Source organism: Salmo salar, chromosome 07 (genome assembly GCF_965601325.2).
Source record: "Salmo salar chromosome 07, fSalSal1, whole genome shotgun sequence".
Classification (NCBI taxonomy): domain Eukaryota; kingdom Metazoa; phylum Chordata; class Actinopteri; order Salmoniformes; family Salmonidae; genus Salmo; species Salmo salar.
In genome coordinates this window covers 40,723,431-40,747,500 of record NC_138297.1, presented here as the reverse complement: position 1 = coordinate 40,747,500, position 24,070 = coordinate 40,723,431, and the positions used below count along the sequence as shown (strand labels likewise).

Below are 24,070 nucleotides of genomic sequence, written 5' to 3'. Positions count from 1 at the left end.
GTTAAGATGTTACAGTTTTTGTAGGGTGTTTTAATCTCCCTTTTAAAAAAAACATTGATGTGATTTGGTATTCTAGGTAGTTACATTTTATGTAAAATTGTTTTAAATGCATAAAATTAAAATATTGATATTTTCAATTACAGCGTGTTCCATCTCGTTTAAATATAAAAACGAACACATTTTAGCTGTATTGTATTACAAATCAGTTTAAAGTTTCCCGCTTAAAATATCTGCTATTGCTGAGTGCATCCTTATGGAAACCCATTCTCGCCACTCGTGTTTTGTGTGTAAATATCCATACTACTTAAAATGTCGAGATATATATATAAGTAAACATTTTCAAAAACATGAAATTGAGATATGTAAATCAAGGTTCGAGATACTAACTCGAAATTTAGATAGTAGAACATAGATTTTATTCAGAAAGTATTCATACCCCTTGATTTATAAAACATTTGTTGTTGCAGCCTAAATTCAAATTTGATTTCTCACACCCATCTACACAATACCCCATAATGACAGTGAAAACAGTTTTACAAATGTATTAAATACAGAAATCAAATTTACATAACTATTCACACCCACTGATTCATGTAAGAATGCTCTTTTTGGTAGCGATGACAGCTGTGAGTTTTTCTGGCTAAGTCTCCAAGAGCTTTGCACACCTGGATTGTATAATATTTGCACATTTTTGAAATTCTTCAAGCTCTTTCAAGTTGGATGTTGATCATTGCTAGACAGCCGTTTTCAAGTCTTGTCATAGATTTTCAAGTAAATTTAAGTAAAAACTGCTACTCAATGTCATCTTGGTAAGCAACTCATTGTATGTTTGACCTTGTGTTTTAAAGTCACTGCATGGTCAGTCTGCGTTGGCTGTACAGCATTTACGGTGATAGAGCCTCTGCAGAAGTCAGGGCATTCATAGTTCTTGCGCTTCGCAAGCAGTGTAGAGCTGTGAGTTTGTGTTTATCCAGGACCTCCTTCCCCCACGTATCGTCATCCAATCATGTCAATGCGGAGCAATAAGGAGCCCTCCGCATTGTTACAACATTTGGGAACCGCACAGCGATGCGGTACTGACCTCAATTTGGCCTCTGCATGCTTTTGGAAGCTCCGCAATTGCGTCACACCCTCCATATGGAGCCTCCAACCACATTTTTGGATCAAGCATAAGTTGGCATTTAGGCTATTGTCCAGCTGAAAGGTGAATTTGTCTCCCAGTGTTCGTTGGAAAGTAGACTGAACCAGGTTTTCCTCTAGGATTTTGCCTGTGCTTAGCTCTATTCTGTTTTTTTTTGTTGTTAATCCTAAAAAAAAAAATCCCTAGTTCTTGCCGACGATAAGCATACCCATAATATGCAGCCACCACCATGCTTCAAAATATGAAGTGGTACTCAGTGATGTTGGATTTTCCCCAAACATAACGCTTTGTATTCAGGATATAGTTCATTTCGTTGCCACATTTTATGCAGTTTTACTTTAGTCACTTATTGCAAACAGGATGCATGTTTTTGAATATTTTTATTCTGTACAGGATTCCTTTTCACTCTGTCATTTAGGTTAGTATTGTGAAATAACTACAATGTAGTTGATCCATCCTCAGTTTTCTCTTATCACAGCCATTCAACTGTTTTAAAATCACCATTGGCCTCATGGTGAAATCCCTGAGCGGTTTCCTTTCTCCGGCGACTGAGTTAGGAAAGACACCTGTATCGTTGTAGTGACTGTGTGTATTGATACGCCATCCACATTTGAATTAATTAATAAATACATGCTCAAATGTCTGCTTCTTTTATTTTTACCCATCTACCAATAGGTGCCTTTTTTGTGAAGCATTGAAAAACCTCATTGGTCATTGTGGTTGAATCTGTTTGAAATTGACTACTCGTCTGAGGAAACTTACACATAATTGCATGTGTGGGGTACAGAGGTAGTCATAAAACATTTTTTTAACACTTATTGCACAGTCCATGTGACTTGTGAAGTGCTTTTACTCCTCAACTTAAGGCTTGCCATAAAGGGGTTTAATACATTTCAGCTTTTCATTTTTTATTAATTTGTAAAAATGTCTTAACAATTTCACTTCGACAGTATGGGTATTGTGCGGAGGCCAGTGACACATCTCAATTTAATCAATTTTAAATTCAGGCTCTAACACAACAATGTGGAAAAAAGCAAGGGCTGTGAATACTTTCTGAAGACACTGTACCTGTCAATGTAATGTAGGACTAGAATGGCAGTTTTTAAAAACTCAACTCTACAGTGTGTTGTCAAGGTAACAGCTGTCACCTTCATGTGTAACAGTCTGGGTGTTTTTCCTAATCCACCAAGACCCCCTTTCTTCTTTGGGGAAGTTGTGGTGCGGTTTTAATGAACTGATATTTCTGAAGCATTTGTGAAAAACAGGTGTTCTTAGAGTTATGGTTACGGTACTGTATAGTAGGCCTACACAATTGGAATGCATTGTATGCGTGCTTTAAAGAAAAATGTATTCAGGTGCGTACACCTTTTTGCCCTGCATCAGTTGTGAATGACTGAATGAAAAGAACAGCTTGCTGTCACACAACTTCTGTAGTTCACACTAGTCTTCATACATTGCGGTACGGTTAAGGTCAACTTGCCAGTATTTGGTTCCCTCCCTAAAACTGAGCATTGACATTTATTGAGAGGTGTGGACAGTGAGTATCAATCACTTGTCTTCTGCCCACAAAAACACTGAAAGTAGATGATTCAGATTTGTTTGTTTAATAGTCACATGTACAGGGTTGCAGGTGTGATTGCAGGGTACAGTGAAAATCTTAGGTTTTGAGCTCCAACATGCAGGACTAGTGAAATAAAATAATGAAAATGGTAATAAAAACAATAGAAATAGCACTATATACATAACTGTGGCAGTAATGAATGAATAAATAAATGTCCATTGGGGTGGAGGCAGAATAAAGAATGTTGAGGGGGTGGGGTGGAGTGAACATGCGGTTAAACCATTTCATGTTCTCTGAGATGTGTATGCAGAGGAATTTGAATTTATTTACCGTCTCCACGCGGCCCTGTTGGTGAGTATGGGGGCTTGTCCAGCCTGGTTCCTGCTGAAGTCCACAATCGTTTCCTTTGTTTTGCTAACATTGAGGGAGAGGTTGTTTACCTGGCACCACGCCATCAGAGTGCCTACCTCCTAACTGTATGCTGTGTTGTCGTTGTTGGTGATCAGGCCTACTACTGACATGTCTTGATGATGGAGTTGGAACTGTGTGAGGCCACGCAGTTGTAGGTATACAGATAATACAGGAGGGGACTGAGGATGCACCCTTGTGGGGCCTCTGTGTTGAAGATCAGTGTCGAGGAGGTAATGTTGCCTACCTTCACCACTTGGGGGCGGCCCGTCAGGAAGTCCAGGACCCAGTTGCATAGGGAGGAGTTCAGACCCAGGGCTGTGTAATGAGCTTATAGGGCACAATCCACGGGACGCTAGAAGTTAAATCAAATTATATTTCAACTTACTGTCCCGGTGGGGAGGATGGTTGTTCATTATGAAGGGTGGAATTTGAGACTAAAGGTAACAGACCCATGTTTGGAAAGTCTGTTTTAATCATACGTTATTTTAGGAATGTCTTATTCTCCCCGTCATAATGACCAACCATCCTGGCACAGTAAGTTGAAATGTAATTTAACTTCCCTCTTGACTGTTTTTGTGCAACCCAATAAGCTAGGAAGCAACAATGGTGTATGCAAATACACACTCATTGCTAAAAGCAGCTACTGTCACAAGTGGTGAAACCAATAGAAGGGATGGAGCTGGACCGGAGAAGTTTTATGTTAGATTGAAAAGCCTAGGTATGCAGAGAAGAGGGAAGGAACTTCAAGGAGTTTTGAGAGTGCTGGAAATGGCATTTAAAGAATAGGTAATGGAATTGAAGGAAATCGAGGCTCCTGGTGTGGAGGATAGGGCTATTTTCCTATTGTGTTTCTCTATTGAGGAAATACTTTCTGTGGAAGTCTGTGCACGCATTCCCCTATGACTGAACAGATGTTTGGTTAACTGTGTGTGTGTAGGCTAGTACTTTCTCATTACAGTTAAATGCTATCGTAGCAGTGCTGTTCCTGATGTTTTCATATAGTCACCTGACTCCCAAGCATGTCTGTCTGTCTGATTTATAGCTTACCATGAAGCATTTGAGGCAGTCATCCACTGGCACACTCAGAACATTAGACACATTTTCACTCATAATAGCTATCAAAATAAACCTTTTGGGATAAAAGTGAACTACTGTTTTTCTCTCCTAAGGTTTAGTTCAACTAAGGTTGAATGGTTATTGTCATTGGGAGTGAATTTTTTGTTGTTGTTGCATGCAGCGGTCATCATGAGGACCACAGATATGAAAACTATCATGTCTGCCAAAACCATCCATAACGGTGGTTAGCCATATGCACATCATAATTCACAACCTAGCAGTTTATAGTTTACCCCTAAAAGCCACATAACAGTCAGTTTCGATATTACTTCGCCAAACCATGATTTCTGTCTGAATAGAAACAACAACTTAGTCGGACTGAGAGCGTTATGGAAGTCTAGGCGATCATGCAACTGAACTATGTTAATCCATATTGTTCTGCTATGCATTGATGCAATCTTCATTCCATGTAATTTAAACCTCTAGTGTACAAACCTTCTGCAAGTAGCATAGCGCAAAACTTAAAGCACATGGATTGTCTGGGCCTTGGGGCTAGCCATGTGCTCAGTGCCTTGATATCACTTTTAAAGTGAGTGGTCAGAGAGCGGAAGATAACTGAGGGAACAAACTGGAAGTCAGGAATTTTTTTCATATTTTTCCCGTTGTATTTCTTCCTTGGAATTCTGTGATTATGTAATGTGCTCAGCTGGGCTGAGATCCAGCTCCAACTTTACTGAGGCCCACAGTAAGGAGTCTAATATAGGCTAGTGGTAGACTGATAGCTGCTAAATCCCCCTCTGTGTCTGTCTGGGATTCTTTCCCTCTCTCTCTTTACTACTCCCACCTAGAGTTGCACATTTTGTGGAATATTCAGAGGTGGAAACTTAATGTGGGAATTAACAGAAATATATGCAAATTAATATTAATACCATTTAAATGTAGATTTTTTATTTTTTTTTGCATTGCATATATTTGCCATATCATATGGAGACAGAAACATAAACCTTTTACCTTATCATAAGTAGACATAATTGCAAATGATTAAATCATTCCAAAATAAAAAATAAAACATTTTAGTTACGAATTGAACTTTAATTAAATGAGTTGACTCTTCACATGGGATGATGACACTGAACAACAAAAGAAAGGGAATATTGAATGATCCATTGTATCTCCCAGAAACATTTTCAACATACATCTGTAAAATGGTAGTCTAGAAACTAAAGCTTTGGTTGTCTTCCTCTGACTTCCATGTCTTCTCCCTGGACCTCCTCAATGTCCTCCTCTTGAACATCAGACTCTGAGGCCTCATCTTCACTGTCACTTTCCAACCTTGTTGAGGATGGCTCGTTGTCAGGCTCAAAAAGCCTCAAATTTGTCCAGGTGGCCACCAATTTTTCAACCCTTGTATTGGTCAACCTGTTGCGTGCTTTGGTGTGTCCCAAACAAGGACTAGTTGCGCTCTGAGGCGGCTGATGTTGGTGGGATTTGGAGGATGATGGAGGCAACATGGTAAAGGGCCTCAGATCCACAAAGTCCCTTCCACCAGGTGGCTGATGAGATATGTTGGCACGACTGCCATATTGCATCTCCATCCCAAGGCCCTTGCTTGGAAGTGTACTTCGCCAGACTGCCAAGAACCTTGCCCACGGTAGTGATGACACCATAGGCCTTGTTGATCTCATACTTGGGGTCCAACATGTACGCTGCGGCGTGTATGGGCTTCAGGCAGAGGTCTTCACGCTTTTTGATGTATTTTAGAACTGCAGTTTCCTCTGCTTGGAGCAACAGTGAAGTGGGCAGGGCAGTATGGATTTCTTCTCTTACATCTGCAAGTCTGAACATCAGACAGGATGGCATTGTCTCCCTCAACCCGTGCAATGGCTACTGCTTTAGGTTTCAGGCTGCTTACCACTCTCTCCCAAAATACATAATCCAGGAAGATCCTCTTGATGGGGCTGTCCATATCGGCAGACTGTGATATGGCCATTTCTTGGAGAGACTCCTTCCCCTCCAGGAGACAGTCAAACATGATGACAACCCCACCCCAATGGGTGTTGCTGGGCAGCTTCAATGTGGTACTCTTATTCTTCTCACTTTGCTTGGTGAGGTAGATTGCTGCTATAACTTCATGATGCTTCACTTACCTAACCATTTCCTTGGTTCTCTTGTCGAGTGTATCCATTATTTTCAGTGCCATGATGTCCTTGAGGAGCAGATTCAATGCATGAGCAGCACTGCCAATGGGTGTGATGTGAGGGTAGGTCTCCTCCACTTTAGACCAAGCTGCCTTCATGTTCGCAGCATTGTCTATCACCAGTGCACATACCTTCTGTGGTCCAAGGTCATTGCCTTCAGCTCATCTGCAATGTACAGACCGGTGTGTCTGTTGTCCCTTGTGTCTGTGCTCTTGTAGAATACTGGTTGAGGGGTGGAGATGTAGTTAATTGTTCCTTGCCCACGAACATTCAACCAGCCATTAGATGATTGCAATACAGTCTGCTTTCTCTATGATTTTCTTGACCTTCACTTGAACTCTGTTGAACTCTGCATCCAGCAAATGAGTAGATAAAGCATGTCTGGTTGGAGTGGTGTATGCTGAGCAAAGAACATTCAGAGATCTCTTCCAATACACATTTCCTGTGAGCATCAGAGGTGAACCAGTTGCATACACAGCTCAAGCAAGACATTCCTCAGCATTTCTCTGACTACGTTCCTCCATTGAGTCCAGGAGGACCATAAGCTGTTGCTATCGATAAGGTGTCTGATTCATTTTCACCTCGAATAGAAGTAGAGGGACTTTTGTCAGAGGTCGCTTGTTGTAAGTGCTGAGGGAACTTTATGCACATGGCCAGATGATTCTGCATCTTTGGTGCATTCTTCACATATGATTTGGCACAGTATTTGCAGATGTACACAGCTTTTCCTTCTACATTAGCTGCAGTGAAATGTCTCCACACATCATATAGTGCCCGTGGCATTTTCCCGTAAAGATTAGGGAAAAATGAGTTTTAAAAAAAAACATACAATTCCATGTACAGATAAATTAAGCAGTTAGATTAAACAACTCCTTTGTAAGATAAATGTAAAAAATAAAAATAAATAATAATAATAATTTCTTTCACTTTTTTGACCAGCTAGGATAGTTGAGAACAGGTTCTCATTTACAACTGCGACCTGGCCAAGGTAAAGCAAAGCAGTGCGACACAAACAACAGAGTTACACATGGAATAAACAAACATACAATCAATAACACAATAGAGAAAAAAAAGTGTATATCTACAGTGTGTGCGAATGAGGTAAGGCAATAAATAGGCCATAGTGGCAAAATAATTACAATTTAGCAATTAAACACCGGAGTGATAGATGTGCAGAAGATGAATGTGCAAGTAGAAATGGGTGCAAAGGAGCAAAATAAATAACAGTATGGGGATGAGGTAGTTGGATGGGGCCATTTACAGATGGGCTATGTGCAGTGATCTGTGAGCTGCTCTGACAGTTGGTGCTTAAAGTTAGTGAGGGAGATATGGGTCTCCAGCTTCAGTGTTTTTTGGGGGGGGGAGAACTGGAAGGAGGGGGGAGAACTGGAAGGAAAGGCGAGCAAAGGAGGAATTGGCTTTGGGCGTGACCACTGAAATATACCTGCTAGAGCGCGTGCTACGGTTGGGTGCTGCTATGGTGACCAGTGAGCTGAGATAAGGCGGGGCTTTACCTAGCAAAGACTTATAGATGACCTGGAGCCAGTGGGTTTGGCGACGAATATGAAGCGAGGGCCAGCCAATGAGAGCATACAGGTCGCAGTGGTGGATAGTATATGGGGCTTTGGTGACAAAACGGATGGTACTGTGATAGACTGCATCCAATTTGCTGAGTAGAGTGTTGGAGGCTATTTTGTAAATGACACCGCCGAAGTCAAGGATAGGCAGGATAGTCAGTTTTACGAGGGTATGTTTGGAAGCATGAGCAAATGATGCTTTGTTGCGAAATAGGAAGCCGATTCTAGATTCAATTTTGGATTGGAGATGCTTAATATGAGTCTGGAAGGAGAGATTAGTCTAACCAGACACCTAGGTATTTGTAGTTGTCCACATATTCTAAGTCAGAACCGTCCAGAGTAGTGATGCTGGGTGGGCGGGCGGGCAGGTGCGGGCATCGATTGGTTGAAGAGCATGCATTTAGTTTTACTTGCATTTAAGAGTAGTTGGAGGCCACGGAAGGAGAGTTGTATGGCATTGAAGCTCATCTGGAGGTTAGTTAAGTGTCCAAAGAAGGGCCAGAAGTATACAGAATGGTGTCGTCTGCATAGAGGTGGATCAGAGAATCACCAGTAGCAAGAGCGACATCATTGATGTGAAGAGAGTCGGAACGAGAATTGAACCCTGTGGCACCCCCATAGAGACTGCCAGAGGTCCGGACTACAGGCCCTCCGATTTGACACACTGAACTCTGTCTGAGAAGTAGTTGGTGAACCAGGCGAGGCAGTCATTTGAGAAACCAAGGCTGTTGAGTCTGCCGATAAGAATGTTGTGATTGAGTCAAGCCTTGGCCAGATCGATGAATACAGCTGCACAGTATTGTCTCTTATCGATGGCGGTTATGATATCGTTTAGGACCTTGAGCGTGGCTGAGGTGCACCCATGACCAGCTCGGAAACCAGATTGCATAGCGGAGAAGGTACGGTGGGATTCTAAATGGTCGTTGATCTGTTTAACTTGGCTATCGAAGACCTTAGAATGACAGGGTAGGATAGATATAGGTCTGTAGCAGTTCGGGTCTAGAGTGCCACCCCCTTTGAAGAGGGGGATGACCGCAGCAGCTTTCCAATCTTTGGGGATCTCAGATGATACGAGAGGTTAAACAGGCTAGTAATAGGGGTTGCAACAATGTTGGCTGATAATTTAGAGAGGGTCCAGATTGTCTAGCCCTGCTGATTTGTAGGGGTCCAGATTTCGCAGCTCTTTCAGAACATCAGCTATCTGGATTTGGGGGAGGCTTGGGCAAGTTGCTGTTGACCAGGGTAGGAGTGGCCAGGTGGGAAAGCATGGCCGGCTGTAGAAAAATGCTTATTGAAATTCTCAAGTATTGTGGATTTATCGGTGGTGACAGTGTTTCCTAGCCTCAGTGCAGTTGGCAGCTGGGAGGAGTTGCGCTTATTCTCCATGGACTTTACAGTGAAACATGTATGGAAACACATGCAACATGTATGGAAACAGGTGAATTAACACTCGTCAGTTAGCAGGTTCAAGCAAGCTACAACCCACATGGTAGCAAAAACTAACTAGCAGAAATTAACAAGGTAGAAATTATTTAAACACACTTTGCTGTAGGCTACTATTTACTATTTAACAAAACATCATGTATGTCATATAAAATATATTCACCCCATCCAGTATTGTAATCAAAACTTACCAGAAAGCATGACGTCCTTGGCTCAGACAGTGTAGTAGTGTGGGCTCAATAGCATCTCGTTAGTGTGCAAGATCTTGCGAATCCGCTGCACATGTGATGGAAGAATGCACTGTGCATGCAGAGGGTTGCAATTCCATTGAATTGGGGATAGTTTAACCAAAATATGCCACTAGACCTAGAGTTGCCTTATGTGTATCCCACATAAAAGGTTCACTGTCATAAGCTAACTTTCTTTTAGGACTTTTAAGCAAAATTCCCGGGCTTAACTACCCATGGAAAATTTCTGGGAAAATCAGGAAATATACCGAAAGGTTTCCGACCCTTTGCAACCCTACTACCACCCCATCAAATGTTCCATGGATTAGAGAATCATGGCAGAGTTCCAATGGAATGTGGGAAAAACCATAGAAATAGAGTTATAGAACTTGCTGATTCCTGTCACTTTTTCTTGCATCATTATAAGTCAGTCAGCCAGAGTATTCCCAACTCTTACCATCTCTGCCATGCTCAGTTTAATGTGTAAGGAATTTGATTTGCTATCGTCTGGCAGTGGCAATTTTATCATTGTAAATCTTGGTGGGGCAAACAAAACAAAAAGTGTGATGCATGCCTGCAAAGCCACTACACATAAAAACATAGCTGATATGGCAGATTTGTTAAAACAAATGTGGTTTCTACTGAGAATTGAGGTGTACAAACTGTGACATAAGGGGATGACAAGCAGATAAGAGGCAATCCGTAATTTCGATTAAGACGATGAGCAAGTGATAACGGACATAGTCAATAGATTCTTCAAATAGCCACCCTTTGCCTTGATGACGACTTTGCACACGCTTGGCGTTCCCTCAACCAGCTTCATGAGGTAGTCACCTGGAATGCGTTTCAATTAACAGGTGTGCCTTCTTAAAAGTTAATTTGTGGAATATCTTCGTCCCACCTACTCAACAGCCAGTGTAATCCCGTGGCGCGCTATTCAAATACCTCAAAAAGGCAAAAACTTCAATTTTTCAAACATATGACTATTTTACACCATTTTAAAGACAAGACTCTCGTTAATCTAACCACACTGTCCGATTTCAAAAAGGCTTTACAACGAAAGCAAAACATTAGATTATGTCAGAAGAGTACCCAGCCAGAAATAATCAGACACCCATTTTTCAAGCTAGCATATAATGTCACATGAACCCATACCACAGCTAAATGCAGCACTAACCTTTGATGATCTTCATCAGATGACAACCCTAGGACATTGTTATACAATACATGCATGTTTTGTTCAATCAAGTTCATATTTATATCAAAAACCAGCTTTTTACATTAGCATGTGACTAGCATGTGACTAGCATTCCCACCGAACACTGCCGGTGAATTTACTAAATTACTCACGATAAACGTTCACAAAAAACATAACAATTATTTTAAGAATTATAGATACGGAACTCCTCTATGCACTCGCTATGTCCGATTTTAAAATAGCTTTTCGGTGAAAGCACATTTTGCAATATTCTCAGTAGATAGCCCGGCATCACAGGGCTAGCTATTTAGACACCCAGCAAGTTTAGCACTCACCAAACTCCGATTTACTATGAGAAAAATGTTATTACCTTTGCTGTCTTCGTCAGAATGCACTCCCAGGACTTCTACTTCAATAACAAATGTTGGTTTGGTCCCAAATAATCCATTGTTATATCCAAACAGCAGCGTTTTGTTCGTGCGTTCAAGACACTATCCGAAAGGGTAATTAAGGGTGACGAGCATGGCGCATTTCGTGACAAAAAAATTCTAAATATTCCATTACCGTACTTCGAAGCATGTCAACCGCTGTTTTTAAAATACATTTTTATGCCATTTTTCTCGTAAAAAAGCGATAATATTCCGACCGGGAAAGCGTGTATACGTACAAAGAGAGAGAAAATAAAAACATCTCGTGCACGAGCCTGAGTCTCGAGTACTCTGACCGGCCACTATCCAAACGCGATAATGTGTTTAAGCCTGGGGCTGCCTCGATATCATTCAGCTTTTTCCCGGGCTCTGAGAGCCTATGGGAGCCGTAGGAAGTGTCACGTTACAGCAAAGATCCTCAGTCTTCAATAAACAGAGACAAGAAGAACAAGATCTTGTCAGAGGGCACTTCCTGTAAGGAATCTTCTCAGGTTTTTGCCTGCCATATGAGTTCTGTTATACTCACAGACACCATTCAAACAGTTTTAGAAACTTTAGGGTGTTTTCTATCCAAAGCCAATAATTATATGCATATTCTAGTTACTGGGCAGGAGTAGTAACCAGATTAAATCGGGTACGTTTTTTATCGGGCCGTGTCAATACTGCCCCCTAGCCCTAACAGGTTAATGCGTTTGAGACAAACAAGTTGTGTTGTGACAAGATAGGGGGGTGTACAGAAGATGGTAAGAACAGCTCAAATAAACAACGCGAAACGATAGTCCGTTACGTTAAGACATGGTCAGTCAATAACATTTCAAGGACTATGGAAGTTTCTTCAAGTGCAGTCACAAAAACCAAGCTCCATGATAACTGGCTCTCATGAGGACCGCCACAGGAATGGAAGACCCAGTGTTACCTCTGCCTTAGAGGATAAGTTCATTAGAGTTCCCAGCCTCAGAATGTGCAGCCCAGATAAATGCTTCACAGCGTTCAAGTAACACACATCTCAACATCAATTGTTCAGAGACTGCGTGAATCAATCCTTCCTGGTCAAATTGCTGCAAAGAAACCACTGCTAAAGGACACCAATAAGAAGAGACTTGCTTGGGTCAAGAAACACGAGCAGTGGACATTGGACCGGTGGAAATTTGTCCTTTGGCCTGGAGTCCAAATTTGAGTTTTTTTGTTCCATCCACCGTGTCTGTGAGAAGTGGTGTGGGTGAACGGGTGATCTCTGCATGTTTATTTCCCACCATAAAGCATAGAGGAGGAAGTGTAAGGGTGCTTTGCTGGTGACACTGTCTGTGATTTATTTTCAAATCAAGGCACACTTAACCAGCATGGCTACCACAGATTTCTGCAGCGATACGCCATCCCATCTGGTTTGGGCTTAGTGGGACTATCATCATTTGTTTTTCAACTGGATAATGACCCAACACACATCCAGGCTGTGTTAGGGCTATTTGACCAAGAAGGAGAGCGATGGAGGGCTGTATCAGATGACCTTGCCTCCACAATCCCCCAACCTCAACCAAATTGAGATGGTTTGGGATGAGTCGGACCGCGGAGTGAAGGAAAAGCAGCCAACAAGTACGCCGCATATGTGCGAACTCCTTCAAGACTGTTGGAAAAGCATTCCAGGTGAAGCTGGTGGAGAGAATGCCAAGAGTGTGCTACGCTGTCAAGGCAAAGGGTGGCTATTTGAAAAATCTCAAATATAATATTGTTTTTGATATTTCGTGATTCCGTATGTATTTTCATCGTTTTTGTGTTCACAATGTAGAAAATAGTAAAAATAAAGAAAAACCCTTGAATGAGTAGATGTTCTAAAACGTTTGACCGGTACATGAAATATTAGTTCAAATCGACACAGGGCTTTTATTCCAGCTGTTAAGGAATACGAATCAATAACACATGCACTGAAAGGGATACGGTTGTTTAGCTCTGCGGAAGAGGTGTCCTGGGGCTGGGCAGTCCGATATGGTCGCGCAGCCTAGGCCAAGGTGGAAAATACCCCCTGGCTATGAACTACAATCATCAGCCTCTGTGGAGGAAGACTCACTTCAAACAAATACTAGGCGATTGCCGGTAGGCCGCTATACCTTGCCTGACGACTCAAACTGAATTATTCCACTGCTCATTAGCTGTATATTTCAGTCTGACACTGCTGTCATTGAAGTCGTTTGTGGTGACATCAAAATGAGGTGTCTTGTACAAAACAACGTGATCAGTCATCGGATTATCTCTAACCAATCAGAGTATCAAAGCTAATGAATGGCTAGAATGTTTGTCCTTTATAGAAAAATACTTGTCAGCAGAGTGGAGAGATTCTCTAAAGCCCCCCCTTTTGACAAAAATTCTCTGCAGCCTAGTTGTAGGGGGTTGAAGCTGAGCCCTATACTACGAATCAGGTTTGAGGAGTTAACTTTGGTAAACTGGTGCGATGTTTAACAGTGAGAATGGCAGAATGGTGACCTTACTAAATGACAGAGTTTGACTGTGTGATATTAGGTTGCTTCTTGTGTAAATATTTTCCGTCTGGATTTTAATGATTTGATACAAATCATTAAAATCCAGTCTGAAAATATTTAGTAAGGTAGTCATTTAGTAAGGTCACCATTCTGCCATTCTCACTGTTAAACATTGCACAGTGTTCAACACAACAGCTCTTTATGTCCATCATTTGATCTGATCAGTCAACGGCAGTTTTTTTTCTTTTTTTTTCTAAAGTAATCTGTGAAAGTGGTTCACCTTTTTAGCCAGGTACATTTCTACAGCAACAAATCCTTCAGAACTAACCTGCTCCAGGGCAGTCTAACTCCATTTATCCTGAAATCAATGTCTGAGCCACGAGTTGAGGACCAATGAAATCGGATACCCTTCCTCTAGCAAAGTTTGTCTCATCATCCCCTTCATTTGAGGACAAATTCAATATTTTATTAATTATACTGAACAGAAATATATAAATGCAACAATTTCACCGGTTTCACTGAGTTACAGTTCATATAACAAAGTCAGTCAATTGAAATAAAATCATTAGGCCCTAATCTATGGATTTCACATGACTGGGCAGGGGTGCAGCCTTGGATGGGCCTCAGAGGACATAGGCCCACCCACTTGGCAGCCAGGCCCAGCCAATCAGAATTAGTTTTCCCTGACAAAAGGACTTTATTACTGAGAGCGTTACTCCTCAGCACCAGACCCACCCCTCAGACGATCCCGCATGGGAAGAAACCGGATGTGGCGGTCCTGAGCTAGCGTGGTTAAAATAACTCAAAGAAATATAATTACTAGAACGGGCATTCCCATTCAAGTCATGGTTCTGTGATTGGTGGTAGGCTAATTCTGTGACTATAGATCTCAACACTTTACACCAATCTGACCTCTGTGATCCCTCTTTCACAGAAAGCCACGAGGAAAACAGACAAGCCTCGGCCAGAGGACCTGGATGTGACTGAGCTGACTAGTGAGGGCCTGAAGGATGAGCTGCTCAAGTATGGAATCAACGTCGGACCCATCGTGGGTGAGTCAGTCAGTAAGAGTTGGAAATTCAGGGAATTAAGAGTTGTATTGAAATGTATTTTAATAATGGACATTATTGTTGCAGTCTTCATTCATTTATTAACAAAGTTGTGTTGAATTCATTTGAATAATGTCTGAACTTTTGGCAGCCTCCACCCGTAAGAGGGATTCATAAAGTTCTATTGAATTTATTTGAATGTCTTGTCATGGCAGTCTCAACCCGTAAGCTGTATGAGAGAAGGCTCCAGAAGCTGTTGGACCAGGGTCCTCCTGAGACCGTGGCTTTACCGGTGGTCATCACTCAGGTAGACAGCAACCATAACGGCAACTCTGACTCAGACCGCTACAGCGACAAGGAAGAAGGTAAGAAACGGAACACTCAGTCATCCTCTTTATTAGACCAGGTTTATTACAGATTCTAATCGGATTCATCTTGGCAGTTGACACATTAGATTACACATTAGATCTTTTTTTTTCGGAGATGCCAACTTTCAAACCAAATTGGCCCTCTGGGATAATACGAATCATGGATTGATTGGTTGGTCAATAGACTGACTGACAGAGCGTGACATTGCTAGAAATGTTGTGGTGTGTATGTGTTTAGAGGTGACGACAGAACCAGAGCCTGTCCCAGTCCCCGTGGTTGAGAGACCTGTCAGAAGCAGAGGGAAGACCCCAGTCACCACCAGGACCCGCAGCAGCCAGCACAACCGGGTAAGTCCCTCTTTAATTTATTATCTTTTTTTAAATCGGTGGACAAAAGCGCATCCTCACCCTAGGTCAACCTCATGGTTTGCATTCCTTCAAATCTCACAATACAGAATGTGTTAAAATCTGAGTTAAATAGCATGCATATCTCAAGTTGTGATTTGGCCCGAAGTGCTACACATTTGGCAATGATTAGTAGTCCCATTACAGGCTATAGGATGTGCAGCGGCACAGCTGGGGTCGATTAAACCGGTCTCTAATAAATTATTTGGGAGAGGGGAAATGTGTCATTTATGAGACGCCTATAGGGGTGTGAATCACGTGTGTGTGGAAAACAAAGCACCAAATGTCTGTCTGAAGGACCCTCTTTGTGTCTGTCTGTCTGCTGGGAGTTAGTGCAGCAGGCTTTGATCTCAGGACCGGCCACATGACTTGGATTAGCTTGTATTTTTCTTTGCCACTGGGTGCCTCTAGTCCACTATTATTGTTCTCTCTATCCCTGTTTCATTCTTTCCTCGCACGAACATACTTAAAGCCCCTGCTTATTATTATATTTTTTTTTTGCAAATTCTATTCTTTGAGTTTTAAAAAATATATATTTTTAAGCCATTTTACTTTTCCCCTCCTCTTTTCCTGATACTTTGGGAGGTGTTGGTGACATCTAGTGTCGAAATCCTGAACGTCCCAGATGGGAACCTATTCAACTGAAGCTGCCTGTCTCATGTGGATATTTTAACCACATTAAAGGGATAGTTTGAGATTTATCTACTACCTCAAGTTAGCTGTTCCTGTGTGTTTCCAGTCATGGGCTAACTAGTTAGCGTTGTCTCGCACCTCTAACTTCCTTCATACTGGAAGTATAGACATCAGAATGTTATCCCAGAGTTCATCTGACTCTGGGGAAGTCGATGGGCTTCATTGGCAAAATCTCAAACTGTCCCTTTAAAAGCAACTTTACTCACTGAAGTTGGCTTTGTAAGGTGTGTTCGCGACGAGGTGGAAGGTCGGGTGTTCTGAGAAGTGTGTGTGTGTGTGTTTAGATCTATGCTCCGGAGGAGGAGGATGATCTTGAGGAAGAGCATCCTGTGTTGAACATAAAGAGACCATTGAAAAGATCATCTCATAGAGTTGACCAGATGGTCCCTGCAAGCGATGATACTGTAATATACACTGAGCCTATCCATCTCCTTGGGTTTGTGGTGCACTGGAGAAGTGTTTAGCTTGATAATCACCTTTTTTTGTGGATAGTGTTAGTCATGTTATATATTTAAGGTTTATTTGAAATTGTCCACATTTGCAGCATACATAAGTTCTAAATAAGTAAAAATGAGGTGTAGTATACAATTAGTTAGGACAGGCATAGGCTGTCTTAATTCACTGGGTTCTCCACATCCACTATTTAATATTATATGTTTGGATTTATTTGGGAAGCTACTTTTGTGTGGATGGGTGTGTCCTCCCTTTCACCACATCACCTGGTGCCACTGTCTTCCTCAGCTATAGTGAACACTGAACACTACACAGGTAGCAGGTCTCGCCTTAAGCCTAGATGCATGATTGCCTCAATTATTACGCAGCTTCCTCATCATTCTCCTCGTCCTGCTCCAGGATGTCTCTGAGCTATCAGCTGGTGAGGTAGTTCTTCCAACTCCAAGAGAGGCAAAGACCAAGGCACCTCTGCTTCTGGTGGGTTTGTGATCAATAGACATGGGTTTGTGATGTCCTGAGTAAACTTTCCACTGATTCATTTGTCAGTCTTCCCTCTAACTTCCTTTCGCCTCTCTCTCCCCATCTGTCATGTTCCAGGAAGTCCTTAAGGAACCTAAGCCTATATTGACAGAAAAGCCAAGCTCTAAGTCCACTCCCTTACTGCATGGCCCAGCCCATGCCCAGTCCACTAGGACTATCCATCAGGTTGTCCTAACAGCCAGGGCCGAGTCCCCATCACCCAGACTGACTCAGGTACCTGTGAGGTTCGCTGTGGTTACTTGTCACTCACTGTCACTATGAATGGTTGTTGTGTTCCTGGCACGGATTGATATTGGAAGTTGTTTAGTGGGTGTACATGGCTAATGGTCACGTAGTCACAGTGGTGTCTCTTAGTCATAGTAAGATATGTGGGACTGTACCATTTTGCATATTTTTTTCTTATTGCTGAACCTTAATGTTGAGTCACTCATCCACCCACCTGACGTTTTGGCTGTTTAGTCTAGTACTCTAAAGTCTCTACTGTGACTTACCATCAGTCTGTCCTTGACCGAGCCTTCCCCCTGAATGTGAATGCTGCTGCGCTCTGGTTCCACAAAGCCAAACCCAGCAGGCCCCCAGTCAAGACCCCCAGCCACGGTGTCCCTGAGGGCCACATAGGTCTGGAGAGCCCTCACTCCCTCACTCCCTGGCAGACCTGTAGGAAGGTGCTTTCCTTGCCCCTTTCACGTATTCACTCACTGGGAGATAGAAATAGCAGGGTAAATGTTTGTCGGGGAGGTGAAGGAAGCGGGGATTTTATCTTCTTGGCCTTCCTGCCACACCTGGTATTGTAGGTGTCCTGGAGGACAGGCAGATGGTGGAACTAGGGTGTCCAATCAAAAACATATTTTTGCCAATAGGTAAATTAATGTTAATTGTGTAGATACTATAGTCCAAACCTCATGTCACTATCATAATCCGTTCAACGGTTATTGCCGTTTTTACCTTTGTAAGATGGCCCAAATTAGGGTAACTAAATCAATGGAGGTCAGACAAAAAGTGGCAAAAACCTGGAAAATAGCATCTTTCTTCTCGAATCCGAAGGACACTAAACAATATAGAGGTAAGATGTTTATCGATTTGAGGCGGGACAGAAGATTTCTCTCAAAAACAAGCATGTCTCTTATGAAATACTTTTTATTTTCAAAGCTTTTTACATTTAATTTAGCCCATTCATGCTAATTTAGCTTTTTGCGACTGGCAGAAACATCCTTGCAGACTACCACCACAACATGTAAAATCCTAAAATGTTGCTGCGAGAAAGCGGCACCACTCTGTCAAGAGTTCGGTGCTTATTGGATGTATTAGGTTACGAAATTCAACTTTTTGGATATAATGTTAAAGACCCCACGGAATGATTCAGAACATGAATAATCTTATTTGTCTTGGTAAAATGTATTTAATAAAATAAGGGAAGTGAAAGTTGATCAACAAACCGTGTTTTCACCCACTCTGGGCAGAATTGGTGGACACCCTAGAGGAAGCCAAATGAGATGTGGCAAGAGAGACAGTGGAAACCAAAAAGGAAGAGAGGGGGGGGCTGGTGGTAAAGGAACGATGGAAGGTATGCTCACTGCTCCCTTCTATAATTCTAGCTAGTCTCTAGTCTTCCTATTAAACAGGATGAGCTACATGTCAATGTTTCGTTCCAATGGCCAGCCTGATTTTGGTTTACTGAGCATGGTTGGATGATTTGATCGATTTCGGGATGGGTTCGGAACTATACCTATCATGTGTAAACGGCGAGTGCAGCACAAACATCTCGACTGTTTCAATGCAGTGGACAAGTTTGACCTCTGGCGTAAGAAGAACTTCCTGGAAGATTTTTCTGCCACCAAGACCTTTTCATCCACTTCGAAAATCAATTCTCGTTTGTTTCTTGTGTGTGTTGTTTATCTAATCCGAAAGCCACAACTGTTCTTTCCCCTCTGAAAAAATAAAGCCATTCTCTTGTATTCTAGCTGTGCTGTGAGGAGGATGGTGGTCTTCCTCTCACTCTGACTACTAAAGCTCCCAGTCATGAGCTAAACTCCCTACTCAATACAGCTCTTTTAGAGGTTTGTGACATCTCTCACGTGCTATACTTGGGACATCACTCTGTATTGAGTGTTTTTGTCTGATTTTTGGATCTGTTCACAATTTGCTCAATGCTCTGATCACTGGCTATTTGTTTTGGTCTCACTCTCTTGCCGTCAGTCTCTCTCCTGGGTCTGTATGGATATCAACCAACCTCTTCTATAACTGATATTTCTAATCTATATCTGTGGTCATCTCAGGAACCTGCACCAAGTGTCCATGCTCCAGTAGGACAGAGCATAAGACCCCTGAAACAATGGCCTCTGGTGGGTATATGATCTTAATCACACTGTCCTCTTAGGATACACACTACTGTAATATTGCTCACTGGATTTTAAATGCACCTGTGTAAGTGATGGCCCGACTCTTCTAGTATAGGATACTGATCCAGTGTGTTACTTACCCTATCTCTGTTAAAGGGGGTACCACAGGAAGTCCGCCCGCTCCTAGGAGCCAACCCTTCCCCACTACCTCGTTTGTCTGGAAGTGACCCCTTTGCCTCCTTCACCGTCAGGCCTGTAAGCTATGTCTCACACACCCCCTCATCTCCATCCCTGAAGGAACAGCTGGAATCCCTATCATCTCTCTCTGCCAAGTTTGACATGCTGTCCAATCGCTTTACTCGGGTATACAGTTTCAAGTATATTGTCCAATAGTTGTCCTCAAGAGTTCTGTTCTCCTCACAATGGTTTGTTGTGGTGGCACCTGGAATTTGGAACTTCATTGTGTTGTTGGGGAGTGAAAGTGATCACACTGTTTTTCCTCAGACATGGTATAGTTGTAAACATATGGGTGATGATTATGAATGGGGCTACTGTAGAGTGTGTGTGTGTGGGGCACAGCTGTCTAGTACAGCTGCATAAAATATGTGAGGGGAGCGAAAGAAGACTAACCCCAATACCCACCCGTCCCCCGTCTCTTACTAACACACACTCACCTCTTTGACCAGCAGGACCAGCGTGAGTCTAAAAATGACCTCCAACCTAAGTGGAAACAGCAGAAAAACACCCCCTTCCTCTCCTCTGTGACCCCAGTGAGGGGGCAAGACAGTGTCTCCTCGAGTATCTCTAAGGAGCCATGGGTACGACAGTAATTCACTGCTATGCCTTATGCAGGTATTACCTAGGGTCTGTGCTGGTTTGTTTGTCAAGGTGGTATTATTCACAAGACAAGGTTATGGTGTTTGTCACAAGCCTTGGGTTTACTGGTGGTTTGGTCACATGGGCATAGGACTGCAACAGGCCCATCTAGTGGTCTTTAGGAGTACACCCTCTAGCTTATTCCAAAAAATAATACCCCTCTAGCCCTTATGTGAAGGTGGTGGTTTTGGCATTGACTTGGTAACACGCAAATGGAACAATGTCTCATCCTCACCCTAATCGCTCCGCGTTGGCCTCAACGTCCAAGGAATGTGTACTAAAAGATGTGTGTTGCAGGTGGAGAAGATAGCAGCTGGTGAGCAGACACCCAACAGGGTGGATGAGAAGGATGTCCTGAAGGAGATGTTCCCCTACGAGACCGACACTCCAACAGGAATCAAGTAAGACATATGCTTTATTCTATCGGCATACATAAACAACTTTAATAAATCCTTGTTATATCTGGCAGACTCCCACCCACAGTCTTGTCATTCTGTAAAGCAGTATCCTGTAACTAATTTAAGAGTTTGATCATAATACTTGCCTGATGGCAACTCATGTGTGGAATGTCACAATGAATCTCAACTTTCTTTCTCTGCCGTCCTTCTAGCGCCACCTGTCGACGGCCCATCCGAGGGGCAGCCGGCAGACCCCTAAAGTCTGGTGACCTGTGGACAGATGACACCCTCCTGCGCTCCTCTCGCTCTTCCTACACAGAGAGCCGCACCGCCACCGTCCACAGAGTCGCCACCCTGCCCCCCTCTACCAGGCTGGTAACGTCAGTGGCACCCCCTACTGGAAAGGCCATAGCACCACCCCATGGCCTGCCTGTCTGGCTGAAGCTGCTGCTCCTCGGCATTGTAGCTGGCTTCATATTCTTCATCTACCAGACCATGGAGACCAACGCTATGGCCCCCTTCGGAGGGTCCTCAGATTCCACGCAGACCAGTGACCGTGAGGTCCGCAAGTGAAACCTGGATGACAGTGCTCTGGCAGCATAATGTTACTGCCACCGTTTTCATCGTTCTTCGCTTCCTTGGCATTCTTTTTTCTTTTTTTTTTTTTTCCTGTTTCCGTCACTTATAATTGGTTAAATGGTCTGGTACGGGAGTCTAATCTGTATCGACGCCTCCTGAAGGCGACAATGTCCAAAATGATATATTGAACATTGAAGATGACCATTTCATTCTAAAATGACAATACTGTCTTCTGTTTGTTTCAGTCCGTCCTTTCCCCATCTGTGAGGCTGAGAGAAAGCCAGTCACACCAATAATCTCCAGATAACGTACATACACCGAAACAGTGACTTCCAAATTATGTGAACTTTCTTTATATGGTCTGTTTTTGTTTTATATCTCTGCACGGTGTAATCATATGATTGCATTTGCCGGAGTCTGTGATCGAGAATTGCCTGTGTGTGTGTCTGTGTTTCACACGGTTTGCTTTTGTAATTAGCAAAAACAGTCAGGCAAAGACTGAAGGAATTTCAACTAATTGTAATCAGTTATTTCTTGATCGAACCATCTATACAGCGGGTATGTGTGAGAGACAGGGATTCTTAAACTCATGCACACATATAGCTCTTATATGCCACCGCCACTTTTCTATTTTTTCTTTTTTTTGAAATTGTCTGTGGAGCCTAATTAGTAATGTACGTATTCATTCTAATAAATAATGTAATATCCTCTCAATAAAACTGTTGTAATATGTAAGGATAAATGTCTATTGAGATTTTTTTTACTAAACTTGAAACAATAATAATAACAAATGTGATTTTTAAAATCACATTATTGTTTCAACAAAACGAATATTAGCTGTGAGCAGCAATGAACAGGGTTCACAGCATGACAGAAAGGAAACAAGATCAGTTGGATTATAAAGTAAGCACTCTGTTTCTACATGATAATCTTCCTTTATGTGCAATAAGGGAAAGGGTGGGATACCTAGTCAGTTGTACAACTGAATGCCTTCAAATGAAATGTGTCTTCCGCATTTAACCCAACCTCTCTGAATCGGTGAGAGCATTACCAAGTTTCTCTGAATACCACAAGAATGATGCAAGTGAAGTTTAGTCTAGTGCTGTAGGCTGGTTATCTTTGAGTGCAGCAGGTAATCATTCTTAGTCATTAATAATGTATTGAGTATATGCCAATTCTGGGGTCAATTTGACTAATGGTTTATGTTAAGATAAGTTAGATATTTTCAGTGTTTAGTGTAAATATTTGTTTGTGTAAATGATTTTAAGTCTGTTGGTAAACTCCACATTAGTGTTCCAAAATGCTTCAATACACACTCAGCTGTAATGTGTCGACTGCGCAACTAGCAGGACTTCCGGTTTCTAAATTTCCAAAATACAATATCCACTTTTCACTATGTTCAGACCACATACTTGGGCAACAATATGTGATTATACAGATGTACTAATAATGATATTTCACATTGTGTGTCTGCATAATTGAAATCTAACATTAATTTGCGTTAGACCAAGCCCACTTGATCAATAGTTGTATCCTATGGCACCACTAGTGCCACCAATTGGTCTGGTGCAGCCATCTAAGGTTGCAGTGACTTTTTATATTCGCACAGCTTCTAAGGGATGTATACATGAGGTTTACATACCAAATTTCATTGCCCCATGTCCATCGGTTTAGTTCTTCTAGCCCTGGTGTGATATGCCATCTAGTGCTGTAGCGTGACCGACTATGAATGCAGCAACTAATTAGACTGATGTAATGAGTCTAAATACAAAATCGGGAGTGAATCTGACGTATGGTTCACGAGGAAAAGATGATTGCAGATTTTGAGCATTAGCGTTACATATGCACAGACTGATTAGTTTCCTTGTTTTTTTTTAGATATTAATACCAAATTCAGTGTGGGTCATCTCGTTTTCGGGACGTCCGTGATAACAATGACAAGTTTCAGATTAAGTGAATTGACAGTGGTTTAAATGGACATGTAAAATCTGTGATTTGTCAGTAACTCTGCCACCTTTTTACCAATCCCTTAGCTTTACTCAAACCATGTACCATGGGCTTACATTCCAAATTTGGTGTCATTTGGTCCTGTGGTTCATGAGAAGAAGCATAGGAGCAAGAATGTTTTGCATATTAGCGTATCTGCTGGTATAGTGTGGCCATCTTTGAATGCATCAATGTTATTTTCTCAAACTGTTTAGGGACTATTGTGATGAGTCTAAAGACCACATTTGGAGTTAATCTGACTTTTAGTCCATGAGAAGAAGATTTTGTTTGACTATGTGTCACTGTTTAAATAATCAAAGTTAATTATTAATAGATTCCTTTTTTTATAAGATATCAATGCCAAACGTAACATGGTTCATCATGGTAATGTCTTTGATGACCCTAAAAAGTTTCAAGTTGATAGGCCATTGTGGAGTGGATTTACAGCAGATTTAAATGGACACAAAGTCTGATTTCCTGATTTTATCAATAGCCATCTCTTAACCATAGTAGTATATAGGCCTATATACTGAATTTCGTGTTATTTGGACTGGAATGTTGTGTTATTTTGTGTTATATGGTTCAAAGGTTTTCAAAATATGTCCAAGATGGAGGAAAATGTATCCTGACGGATCTTATGGGTCTTTGAGGTACATTTGTTCAATATGAAGAA

The 24,070-nt window shown here is 42.0% G+C and overlaps 1 protein-coding gene across 10 annotated transcripts in view; it reads left to right on the top strand.

The window, feature by feature from the left end:
- The window catches only part of LOC106609124 (lamina-associated polypeptide 2), a 22,892-nt gene extending 739 nt beyond the window's left edge, over positions 1-22,153 (top strand). Inside the window, exons 2-13 of one of the 10 annotated variants that reach the window (XM_014207576.3) lie at positions 14,646-14,763; positions 14,976-15,125; positions 15,367-15,476; positions 16,511-16,630; positions 17,079-17,156; positions 17,277-17,432; positions 19,181-19,276; positions 19,496-19,561; positions 19,715-19,813; positions 20,248-20,376; positions 20,732-20,835; positions 21,045-22,153. In XM_014207576.3, the coding sequence (XP_014063051.2) occupies positions 14,646-14,763; positions 14,976-15,125; positions 15,367-15,476; positions 16,511-16,630; positions 17,079-17,156; positions 17,277-17,432; positions 19,181-19,276; positions 19,496-19,561; positions 19,715-19,813; positions 20,248-20,376; positions 20,732-20,835; positions 21,045-21,405 (1,587 nt within the window). In that variant the 3' untranslated portion in view covers positions 21,406-22,153. Of the gene's footprint in view, positions 1-14,645; positions 14,764-14,975; positions 15,126-15,366; positions 15,477-16,510; positions 16,631-17,078; positions 17,157-17,276; positions 17,433-19,180; positions 19,277-19,495; positions 19,562-19,714; positions 19,922-20,244; positions 20,377-20,731; positions 20,836-21,044 lie in introns of all 10 variants that reach the window. The other 9 variants (XM_014207575.3, XM_014207574.3, XM_014207577.3 and 6 more) reach the window with 9 other exon arrangements.
- Positions 22,154-24,070: the final 1,917 nt, after the last annotated feature.